The following is a 12,263-nucleotide window of genomic DNA, read 5'->3' as shown; positions in this document are numbered from 1 at the left end:
TGCAAAAATTGGCACAAATGCTCTCACGCTTACTTAAGATAGCTGAGGAATTTAATGTGGCAGTGCACATGGACCACAGCTGCTGTATGCATCGCTGGTTTACACCAAACATTTTGTTGTTGGTTCTTGAGATTTACAAGAACTAGTATGAGCATGGTGCCATCCCCAAATTGCAATTTTTCAGCGGGCAACCATCAAAGGGCTAAATTGTATAAAATCTTCTAATGGGTGCACGGCAATGTGGGAGAAGCGTGTCGCAAGGCGTTTGATGCCCCAAACCTACGAAGTTGAAGCTATATCCTTTTTGCGCCATATCTTCCTCTAGTTATGTACTTTATTGGAACTTACCAGATCATACCACGGAGACTAAATAAAATATCTAGAAGTCTGTCAAAATCTGTGAGAAAGTCGATACTGAGTCTACATAGACCTGATTTAAGCATGATATTCACAGTATACTTGATGTTGCATGGAGATCCATGAACATGTATGCGAATTTCGTGCAGAGGAATTAAACAAAAATAAGTGGATATCAAGAATTTTTGTAAGCATTAGTGGCAGATTATAGTTACATAATAGACATCTAAGTGAAGAAACATTACATTGAATGAACTCTGCATGATGGCTTAATGAAATGCTAGAAAGATATTATTGCACATAGCATGATCAGGTTCTGGAGAGGCTTGGTTTTATAAGCAACAAATACAGCTGCATAAAACAACGTCATCTCAAACTCTCAACATGGAGCAACCGACCATTAGAGCTGAAAATTGTCAATGTATGAGAAAGGGTGACTAGGTAGTAGGCAACGAAAAAGCCATCAAATAGCTAATGGCTGGCCAAAAAAGGGCCACAAACCATGTGACTAGGTAGTGCAAGGACCAGTTTGCAGCACTCCCAACCCTAGTTATGTTAAGACTCCTTAGTCTCTGCACCACTTTGAATGTGGTACCGCCCGCACTTGGCCCAAGCTATCCACCCCAAGAACTGGCTTCACCTCATAAGGTGGGTGCTATAACTCCGCAAACCTCCAAAGCTGCTGAAGAACCATCCTGAGTTCAAAAAAGAAGGTAATGTTAAAAGGTGAACGATTTGGTGCTCGAAAAACATTGGAAGAGCAACTTTGTAGGTTAAAATGCACATTTCAAAACATGCATACAGGTAAAGAACACCACTTTAACTTAAGATTATAGATTTAGGTTCGGAACCAATTTTTCCAACACGATGTTGCCCAACTACATAACATTCTCCTATCAGCAGAGCTCATCCATCCTTACTTTTCATGTTCCAATGCTCGGAATAACTCCAGTGACACTGCATTTATGATCCGTGAAGATAATTACCTTTAGGGAATGGTGCAACAGTTTCCCACGGCCCTTGTTCACGACTTCTGCATCGTCCAAGGGAACAAGATTGCCTTCGCAATCACTTCCCCAGAAGAAAGGGACACTTCCACCAACATCCTGCATGATTAAGACATAAAGGATTAGACAGATCGCAGGTGGAGGAAGAGACAGAGAGAGATATCCCCAGAATGAAAACATGAAAATTATTGTTACTTACAGCAGCCAGTAAAGTGGTTTCTGGAGGGCCGTCCAAGAGCACAAATGCAAACTTTCTAGAGATGTCTTTCATAACTTGATTGGCAGCAAATGATAATTCAGAACATATCAGTGCACCAAATGATAATAAGAAGCTTGTTTTTTTCGTGTTCTTTAATTTGGAAAAATGACACATATAATTGACCATATTAATCTGACCTCAGCAACGTTCGCATGTGATCCTCCCAAGAGATTTTGCCAATACAGATCACCATGGTATCTGCAAAACAACCGCAGTGAACGAGCTAAGGGCACAAGGAAAAAGATGCTGGGAAAATGCAAAGAAATACAAAGGTGGGATGTTGTAAAATAAGAAAAGAACATAATATGTAGTACATGATAAAAGAATTATCCCCTAGGTTGCTCCGGCAAATCAAAGGACTCGCTTGTGTAGAATTAAGTTCAAGTAAAAGAAACTTCTCTGTTCATGTATAAATTAACAACCTTATCCAAATTAGGGAAAAAATGGGAAATATATAAGTGAATTCATATGTCAACATTGTGCATTTGTGCAAAAGTTTCAAGAGTTTAAGATTAAAAAAAAGGAGAAAATGAAAGTCAATATTAATGCAAAATAAAAAGCACTTCCGTGTCAAACTTCAGGGCACAACAAATGAACTCGTTGCTAAGATAAAAATGGGCAAAGGGTTATAAATTATTACCGGATCTGCAATCCGTTCAGTTTTTCAAGCTACTAGCAAATGATACTGCATATTCAATGTCAAAAACTTAAGACTCTATCCTTCCATGAGCCCTAATCAAAATGACAAACGAGGGCCGTCAGAATCGTGAGTACATCCCGTATATCAGCAGCAACCCTCTCTTCATCCTTTTTACTTTCTCCGTAACAAAGCCTCATTTTATGTTTTGTAAGGTAATGTGATTGATCCTGTTGAACCACTCTTAGTCTTGGTTGATGACAAGAGCTAAACTTCCCTGATTCAATGAGAATTGAAGTATCTTCTTGTGAGCCTGGAAATTCCCATGGAAAGGCGCCACCTTGCCTTGAGAAATCACCCAGATCTTGTCTACGCTTCCAGACATTAGATGCTCATCATGAATAACCTGCAAATCAAGGTGAAAAGATGGCTGTTAGCTGTAAAGACGATCCATCATTGGTCAAATTAAGGTGTGTTGGCAAGAAAAATCAATCTCACCATCAGAATTCCTCCTTGGAACAAGACCAGACCTTGAATGAGTGCCTCAACTTCATCCAAATCCTACAGTTGGGGATGGTTAAATACACATAATCATACTCATCTATCCTTAGACAAGAAACTGACAATTCACAAAGATAATGCCATAGTAGTCACTGGTCATTAAAGCAGAACTTAAATTCCACATTTAAAAACAAAAAGATTTCCATATTTATTATGTGCAAAGCCCAATATTGCCCATGGGCACAGATATTGGAACTACTCGGTATTATAAATTTCTGTAATTCAGGCTAGCATAACTATTCTATTCCAATATTTTGCAAGTTGGAACATTCACATTGGTTGCCATTCCATAATAAGTTAGATGTATGATAACATGCTCCCTGCAGCTGTAATTACCGAATGGTTCTATTGTATTTTCGATGTAAAGACCACATTCCGATAAGTTCAATTAGTGCAAGACAATGTCAAGCTAACTGGAAAAAGCAATATAAGTCATAAAAGTGGAGAAAAATGAGTAAACTTACCAAATGATTGGATGGCTCGTCGAGCAAAACTATGGAGGCTCCCTGAATCTCAGTAAATGCAGCTCTGATTTTCTGACCACCTATTTATGGCCAAAGCACCATGTTATATGTGCAATAACATCCAAAAAGCCACGGATAAATTACAGAGCGAACTGCAATTCAGATTACAAATTAACTAACCTCTAATAGAACTTCACAATGTCATCCAAAATTACTTCAACAAAAAATTTACGCATCCTATTGTAGCAGAGAGGGAGGAGATGTATCAAACAAGGTATATATTGGTTGAACTGCAAGATTTCCCGTTACACCAAAGGAACACAAGTGAGATCGAAGCTTTTGTTCCAGAACTCCCTGCAGGTAGAATGCCGCATAAGAAGGTAATATCAGATAAAATGACATAATGTATGACGGAATTTTATACTGAGCTGGAGTAAACGCAAACAACTGGTACTGTAAAGAACTGAATAGATTTTCCTCAGAGGTCACTACTAACAATGCAAACGCAAAGGGAGGCAGCATATCGTTACAATCTTGACCAATTAAGCATGAGATTATTAGCTAAATTTTTTTAAGAAGCTGTAAGTAATAGTTCCTAACCCAAGAGTGATCAAGACCCAAATGGAAGGTGGTTTATGAATATTGATCCTATCATGAATTGGAGTTGTATCGAAAGCTTGGAGCCATGAGCTGCCCTAAATAGACTGCTTAAAACTAAGAAGGATCATCATTAACAAAAAGAAGGTTCTTGTTTTTGGTAAAGAACAAAAAGAAGGTTCTTGATGATAAAGAAAACTATAAATTATTAAAAAAAAAAAAATCCCCTTTCTTCTCAATCATATCACAGCTTCCACATAAATAATCACGTTTTTGGATTTTGAGAGAGATTATTCTTATTTAGATCATATTCGCTAGAAGAAAATTTAGAACACATCAATGCACCAAATAAAACTAAGTGCTTCTTCATTTTCTGTAAATTGCAAAAATGAGACGTGACATTAACAGCATTAGCCCTACCTCAAAAGCGTTTCCAAGTGATCGCTCCAAGGGGTTTTGCCAATACAAATCTCAAAGGTATTAGTGAGCTGGGGCACGAGAAAAAGATGTCGGGGGAAGAGAACATACAACAAGCACTGAAAATGCAGACGAATTTGATTGTGGAATGCTATGATTCTTGGTGATTCTCATGCAAAGCATAATGCATTTTCATTCATAGTTTGTACAGTGGGTTACTCAAGTGAAAAAATAAGTAAATTTTTTGCGCATCTAGTAGAGTTGAAGATATGTCATCAAGAGGCACCACTGTGAGCATTTCGTCATACAATTTATTGTCCAACAAAACAAAGCAGATCCAACCCAACGAGAACACCCTCCCAACTGTCAATTTGGGAAACACCTCCATGGGAAAATATCAGTTCACATTATGCATCGAATTGGGGGTGCAGAATTAAAATTGATGCCTTGAAAATCAAAAACTTACATTGCATCAACGAATGAATCCCGACAGTTAACAAATGAAAGCGAAAATATAAAAGAGGTTTAAAGCATTACCTGAGGAATAAAAAGCAGTCAACGGAGACAAATCTTTTATCATGGCTCGGGCATGATTGATTTTACTTCATTGCATCCGACAGCTATCAATGCTGATGAAAGAGATCTCTTAGATGAGGGGCCAATAGTCGCCAGTGACATTCGAACATCTCGATTTTTCAGAATCTCGTATCCATATTCGCACAAAAATTGTTGGGATTGAGGCCAGAATTGAAACAGGGGAGATGGTTGCCTGCAGAGGAGGCTGAATTGCTTGCCGTTCGAAAGAGCTTTGCGGTGGCTAAAGAGAAAAAGCCAGCCCAAGGCAGTAGTGGACACGGATGCAGTTGTGGCATACAAGAATATCATCATCATCAACTCTTGCTGGATATTCAAGCAGCTAATCATCAATTTTTCAGCTCTGAATTTCAGTAGTACTTCAACACAAGAAGCAAACGTCTGCACGCATCGGAAGAAATTACTTCGTAATTAAGCGTCGAACTGAAGAACGGAAACACGAAATCGATGCATTCAAGACGAAAGGACTTACCCGAACCCTTAGAAATCCGACCGTAGATGGAAGGGATCGAATTGCGGCGGTTAGCAAATGAAAGCGAAAGTGGATCGATTTCACTTCATCGGATTTGAGAACCCAATCGATGCCGACGTTGAGGATTTCTTGGATTTCTGGAAATTCATGTGGAGCATCTCCACGGGGAAATCGATTTGCATTGAGCATCGAGTTGAGGAAACATAATGGAAACCGATGCTTTCAAGACCATAAACTTACCCGAGCCCTCGCAAAGCTGACCGTACCAGGATGAATCAATTTATTGGATCCGAACGCCATCAATGTAGATGAGAGGGATCTCTTGGATGAGGGGCCAATAGTCGCCGGTGTGTTTTAAGCATCGATCTTTCAGATTCTCGCATTTATATATGGACAATTGGCGGAAGGAGGGAGGGAGGCCATCCTCGGGGAAGTACCTCAACTTCGGGCAATCGGAAATCCTTAACGCTCGGAGAGAGTGGTTGCGAAGACCGCTTGATAGTCTTTCCACATTCCTCATATTTCTCAAGTGAAGATAGGTTAGAGAGGAAGGAAAGAGAAGACTCCAGGCATCCTCGTTGTCTTCCTCAGAAGGAAACCACACCTTGTCTCCCTCCCCTCCCATGCTGTTTCCCTCCATTAGCATACGCTCGAGGGATGTGAGCATGGGTAAGCCCCATTCTCTCACTGGTTGCTTCATATTCTCGCACCCCCAAATAAAAAACTCCCGCAAATTGGGAGGCAAACCTCCTTCGGGCAAGCATTTGATATTTTCACAGCCCGAAATTACTAGCCACCGGAGGGACGTAAGATGATGCCACTCCTTTGGTAGAGACTTCATCTTAGGAAGCGAGCAAAGTTCAAGTCTCACCAGGGTGTTGGGAAGGGGAGGAAAGTCCTCTATCTCCAATGATGGACACATGTGTATACTCAACCAAGTGAGATGGGAGAGCGTGTGAAGGCATCGCGGTAGACTCACCAAATTCTCGCATCTCTTTATACTCAAACAATCCAACGATTCTGCTATGATCTCTTTAAGGGACTCCACCCCCTCACACTTCTCAATAATAAGTTGCTTAAGAGAAGCAAGTCTACCCTTGGCAAACGGAAATGATATCAAAGAATCACATTTACTTATGTTAAGAAATTCAAGTTGAGATATCAAGTTATTGCTACCGGGGTCATCTTGAGAAATTCTTAGTCCCATGATTTTTGGACAATTCTCAATGTTCAAATCTCTTAATTTGTACATCTTGCTTGGAAGCTTTTGTAAACTCGTGCAATTTCTCAATTTCATCTTTTCAAGGTTGCAGGATAGCTCCATTTCTCTGTCTCCAGCCACAAAAGATGTGAATTGAGGACAACTATCAATGACTACACTCTGAAGGCAACCAAGATTTTGTATCTCATTTCCATTTTGCCACAAGTGTTCTAGCTTGTCACACCGTCCTATATAAAGCTTCTTTAAATGAACCAAGTAGCTCGTAAACCCATGATCAAGGCAAACAAGCTCTGCAAGATTCACAATTCTGAGAACAGTCAAAGAGGTTAGGTTGACCAAGATTTTTAAGATCTCCTCGTTACAATCCTCAAGGGATAACTTAGAGAGAGATGGGAGACAAACCACATTGGTTGAGCTATTCAAATGCGAGCATGAATGAATTTCTAGCTTCTTGAGAAGATCAAGTTGACCAGGCAATGTCCCGACCAATGAAAGACATCCTCGGACAACTAGATGCTGAAGACAAGAGAATGGGACATCTTCTTCTTGACCCCCAACACAATGGGACCAATCCTTCCATGCCAACATCTCTTCCAACTTCAAAGTTGTTAAGGATGAAAAAGGCTTTTTGCCTCCGTAAAATTCAGGGCCTATCTTGCTTATTGCATGTAGACCTTCAAGAGATAATTCTCTAAGTGAAGGTAGTTGTCCAAGTGGCGGAAGCGATGTGACATTAGGACAGTCCCGTAAGCATAACGAAACTATCTTAGAATAAGATGGACCATCTAACCATGAGGGGAATCTTGCACCACCATAGTGCGAGATAGAGAGATGTTCAAGATTAGTGTGAGGTCGCAAAGAGTGAAGCACCAGTGCTTCATGCTTCTCATTTCGCATATTTCCAAAATTTTCACCCCAATGCAAGAATAAGTTGCTAAGGCCTCTCTTTGTAATTAAATTAGCATCGACTGCATCTTTGACTGCATCTTTGACTGCTTCCACCTTTTGCAATTCTGATATGAACAATTCTCCTTGAAGGTATGGCAAGTTCTTTAACTCCTTTAACTGTGACCCTTTATCTGATCCTACCACAAACTTGGACAAGATCATAAGATTCTTCAAATTACCGATGCTCAATGGCATCTCCTTTAGACTCCCTGTATCTCTAATATCAAGAAACTGTAAGCTGACCAATTTTGTAACTCCTTGAGGCAATGAAGAAAGCTCTTGACAACCTTTCAAGATCAAAGCTTGTAATTTGCACAAGTTGCTGATTGACTCAGGTAGCCTTTTTATTTTTGTGTACGAGAAATTGAGATAGCGAAGATATTTTAAATCACCAACACAATCTGGGACCTCAATGATGTAACAATGACTTAAGGAGAACCCCCTTAAGTACTTTAATTTTGTTAGCAAGTCATGTAGCACTTTGTTGGAAATGTAGAATTTGCGATCCCAACCAGATCCATCATACAAGAATATTAAACTTCTTAGTACCTTCATTTGATGATATGCTCTTATGCATTTTGATAAAACATAATGCGATGAGGTGAATGATGCATAACGAACTTTTCCAGGAGATGCATCATCTTCATTATCTGCCAGCTGAGACTCAGAGTTAAAGCATGTCCCACTCGCAATTGACTTTGCTAGATCATTCAAAAGATCATGCATTGAAAACTTAGATGCGTTGACACTCGATTGTTGAAGAAATGATCTAGCTACTAACTCATCGAAGTGAGCTTGTCCCCATTTCAAGATATTATTTTTTGATCTTCCTCCATTAAAAAACCCTCTGCTATCCACAAGTGCACTAGCTCATCCCTCTCGATTTCGTAATCCTTGGGAAATATTGCACAATAAACAAAACATCTCTTCAAATAAGAAGGAAGATGGACGTAGCTCAATTTCAAAACTCGAATAACCTCATCATTTTCTCCCATTGGAAGATCCCACATTCTGCTGTTTAAGATAGCTTCCCATTGATCAGGATTCCTTTTATCACGTAGAAGACCTCCCAATACCTTTGCTGCCAAAGGTGAACCTTTACATTTTTCGGCTATTTTCTTGCCTATTGTTTCAAGGTCTCGGTGCCTCTCAAAATTTTTCATTTTAAGAGCATGAAAGGCTAATAAGCTTATACAATTATTAAGGGACAACTCCTTCAAAGGATACGATGAAGCTCCTGTTATGGAAACAACAGTATAGTTGCGAGTCGTTATGATGATCTTACTTCCTTTAGCCCCAGCTTCAAATGGCTTCAAGAGGGTGGTCCATCGTCCGTAGTTTTCATTCCAAACATCATCTAAAACCACAAGAAACTTTTTCCCTGATAGACTGTCCTTTAACTTAACTTGAAGCCTATTAAGATCTTCACCCTCATCAGACACCTCAGTGATCGACCGCAAAATAGTCTTCGTTATGTCAAGAACATTAAAAACATCAGAAACACAAACCCATGCTCTCTTTTCAAAGTAGCTACTCACTTTGGCATCATTGTATAGCCGCTGAGCTAACGCTGTCTTTCCAATACCACCCATCCCAACTATGGGGACTATGCTCAATGTGGTATTGCCATTTTCGGCTTCACCGGTCAGTAGTTCGAGTATCTGCTCTTCTTCCTTCTCCCCCGAAAATTGAGTCTCTGACAGACTAGTGCTGGGGAGCCTTTCGTCGGTGTATTGGGATCTGTCCACAACATTCTTTCTCAAGCTTAGGAGAGACTTCCTCTTGATAATCTCTTCAAACCTGTCGGCGATCTCTAGTAACTTGGTTTCAGATGTAAGCGAGTGCGGTCGGCTAAAGAAAGGGAACTTCCTTTTTAATTGACCTCTGCTTGTGCTGGATTCTGCCTCTGACTTGGCTTGAGCGGCTTCGATCTCGAACTCATCAAGCAAGTCTTCCAGGTCATAGGCCAAGTCCCTAACATTGTCCAGCCATCGCTTCACTAAATGGTCACCATCGAGTTGCTTGTCCTCTGCATCATCAAGCACTTCATTGATTGTTTCCAACATCTTCTCACACTTATAGGGCAGGGTCGGGCTGATTCCTTCCCGTTGCGCATAGTCCAATCCCATAGAAACCAACTTGTCGAGCAAGACCTGAATGAGGGAACTCAAAAAGATCTCTCCAATGGCCATGGCGAATTAGTCACTGTAGTCTGTAGAGAACAACAAGGGTTATGGGGAAGCAAAGTGATAGTGAGCTAATCAAAAGAGAAAACTATGAAGTCCGAGAAGACCATGACTTTCAAGGATGCACACAAGAGGTTAGACAAATCGAAGTAAAATGCTTTTTGTCCACGAGTGCTTGTTTCGTAATATTTAGAGAATCTCTACAGCAACTTTATTGGATATCATGTGCCTTCTTTGTTGATAGAGTAGCAAAAGTGAAAAGGAGCAAATGGAAAAGAAACTTTAATAGATTTCAGAAATACCAAGACTTTGTAGGACCACTTTGTTGCTTCACTTTCACATCCCTCGTCTTCCATCCCAATGTGAATATCTCTTTTTTCTTTACTAGCAGAACTTCCGCGCTTTACACGTCGTGCTTAAATTTGATGATGTTACAATTTTCATCCAACTCTTTTCGGGTTCATTCATATTGTGATTTTTCATATATTTATTCAGAATTATGTCTAGACTTTCGCGTATCTTTTCAAATTTAAGCTCAATAAAAGAAAAAAAAAAACAAAGAGAAAATCTAAAAAGAACAAAAGCAAAAATCTAAAAAAGACCACGGCCTCTGCCACACTGTCGCTGTAAAGACCACTTCTAGGGTGACATTTCCAACATCACCACCTTATAGTCACCTTCGTAGACAATATTTTCTTGAGATTTTTCTTTGAGCGTTTTAGAAGTTAGGGCTAATGATACAATAAATACCTAAACTTGTGTTCATTTTCTAAACTTTTTTTTTGTTCAATGAAGTACCTCAATTTTTTCAAATTTGGCTAACTTTAAGGTATCGGTTCTTGAGATTATTGGTCTAGATTCAAATCTTAAACATACTTTTGTTTACGTGATATTTATCCTAAAAATTCATCCTCTCGATTCATTGCCTGGTCTCACTTTAATAATTTCTTTATTAAGATTTGTCGTTCTTTCATGTGAAAGAGAATAGGTTTTGTTAATTTCATGCCATTGCGAAAATATTTCAGTGGCTAAATGTCTAGCACACATGGAGACTGTAAAGTTCTCGATGTTGATTTCTTTCTCAAATAATTTCGATCATAAAAATTCGAAAAATAAAGTGTTGTCCTTGCCCCTTTTTTGGGCCAATTCCATTGCTTTCCCTTTGATCTCCTCGCCCAAATCAACAAAAGTATATGCTCAGGTAGTTTGGTACACACGTGCATGTAATTGGAGATTTAGTATATATTTAAGCCTAAGATTCTTCTTTTCTTCCACTTGAAATATTTTAGTGGATTACCAAACATTTTATTGAAGATAGAGTTTTTCTATGTACATGTAATTGGAAGTGTTCAGGCATACATAATTTAAAACTTTACTGTGATTTCTTTTATTCATCTGAAAACATTGGCACATTTATATGTTCTTTATTTGTCTGTCTGGTCTACCACAACTAATTTGTCTAAGAGTGTTTTTTCGTAGATAATAATTTGTGTGTATACATATGTGTGTAGATATATATATATATATATATATATATATATATATATATATATATATATATATAATTGTAAGCCAATAAATATTCCCTAATTTTCCTCATCATGTATTATTACAAGGCGATCATTAATGATAGTTGTTAAGTCACGGGATAATTATCCAAAATATCCTAAATTTATAGTACGGTCACCGATTCAACTATAAACTTTTCAATTTGGTCAATTTAGTCCTAAACCTTTGACAATTTGACAATGTAATCATTTCGGTCAATTTTGGCAAAAAAAATCACTGATGTGAGTACTGATCATCCTACGTGGCATAACCATAAAGGATTACATTGGTAAATCATAAAAAAAGAAATTATGATTAAATTGTTCAAATTGAAAATTTTAAGATTGAATTAAATGTTGTATAATGGGTTTATGACTTTTTAGATAATTATATATGTCAAAAGTATTGAAGTAGTACCGATGTTTTCTTGGGACAAGGCTAGAGCACTCTGTCATCCATTCAATTTTGGGTGCTTTTCACATGTACATCAGTGGTTAAAGAAATGAAAATGACGTACTTTTCGTCCACAAGTGCTTGTTTCTTGATATTCAAAGAATATCATTAGAGATTTCACTAGATGCCATGTGCTTATTTGTCTGGAAAGTGAAGCAAAAGTGGAAAAGAGCTAACGGGACAAAAACTTTAATAGATTCCGGGAAGACCAAGACTTTGGCCATGTGAATGTCTTGGTTATCATTACTAGTGACATTTCCACGCATTAAATCAGGATTACTCTCTGTTTTATTTTTTGCCTCAAATTTTGCTCAATTTGGGGTGTTTGCCAAATAAGTTGCTATGTCGTAATGATTTTATTGACATGGTTCACTTGCCCTAGAAGTTGGGTGATAAGGAGAGAGTTTGTGTGTGTTGGATTAGACAATTTTTGCATCGAATGTCTCTGTTAATATGGTAACAACTCAAAATACCATATTGGATGCCAATATGAACATCTAATAGCTATTTAATAGTGTTACCGTCGTGTTAACGTTTTCCA

At 38.6% G+C, this 12,263-nt stretch overlaps 2 protein-coding genes across 5 annotated transcripts in view; both read right to left on the bottom strand.

Moving 5' to 3' along the window:
* Positions 1-8,267, bottom strand: part of LOC104430604 (ABC transporter F family member 3-like) — a 38,267-nt gene extending 30,000 nt beyond the window's left edge. For 2 of the 4 annotated variants that reach the window (XR_005548346.1, XR_005548347.1), the window contains exons 1-5: positions 5,366-8,267; positions 4,837-5,274; positions 3,466-3,639; positions 3,286-3,365; positions 2,759-2,821 (exon numbers count right to left, since the gene is read on the bottom strand). Coding sequence is in view for 1 of the 4 variants with exons in the window: in XM_039306463.1 (XP_039162397.1) it covers positions 2,505-2,666; positions 2,759-2,821; positions 3,286-3,365; positions 4,837-4,879 (348 nt within the window). In the remaining 3 variants the exon portion in view is untranslated. Of the gene's footprint in view, positions 1-2,466; positions 2,667-2,758; positions 2,822-3,285; positions 3,366-3,465; positions 3,640-4,836; positions 5,275-5,365 lie in introns of those variants that run through there. The other 2 variants (XR_005548348.1, XM_039306463.1) reach the window with 2 other exon arrangements.
* A 57-nt stretch (positions 8,268-8,324) lies between these two features.
* Positions 8,325-10,263, bottom strand: LOC104423468 (putative disease resistance RPP13-like protein 1). Its single transcript, XM_039306464.1, has one exon. The coding sequence runs from the start codon at positions 9,725-9,727 to the stop codon at positions 8,342-8,344; it is 1,386 nt and encodes a 461-aa protein (XP_039162398.1). The 5' UTR covers positions 9,728-10,263; the 3' UTR covers positions 8,325-8,341.
* Between the last annotated feature and the right edge of the window lie 2,000 nt (positions 10,264-12,263).

Source organism: Eucalyptus grandis, chromosome 2, assembly GCF_016545825.1.
Source record: "Eucalyptus grandis isolate ANBG69807.140 chromosome 2, ASM1654582v1, whole genome shotgun sequence".
NCBI classification, from domain to species: domain Eukaryota; kingdom Viridiplantae; phylum Streptophyta; class Magnoliopsida; order Myrtales; family Myrtaceae; genus Eucalyptus; species Eucalyptus grandis.
This window is presented reverse-complemented; position numbering and strand designations above follow the sequence as displayed.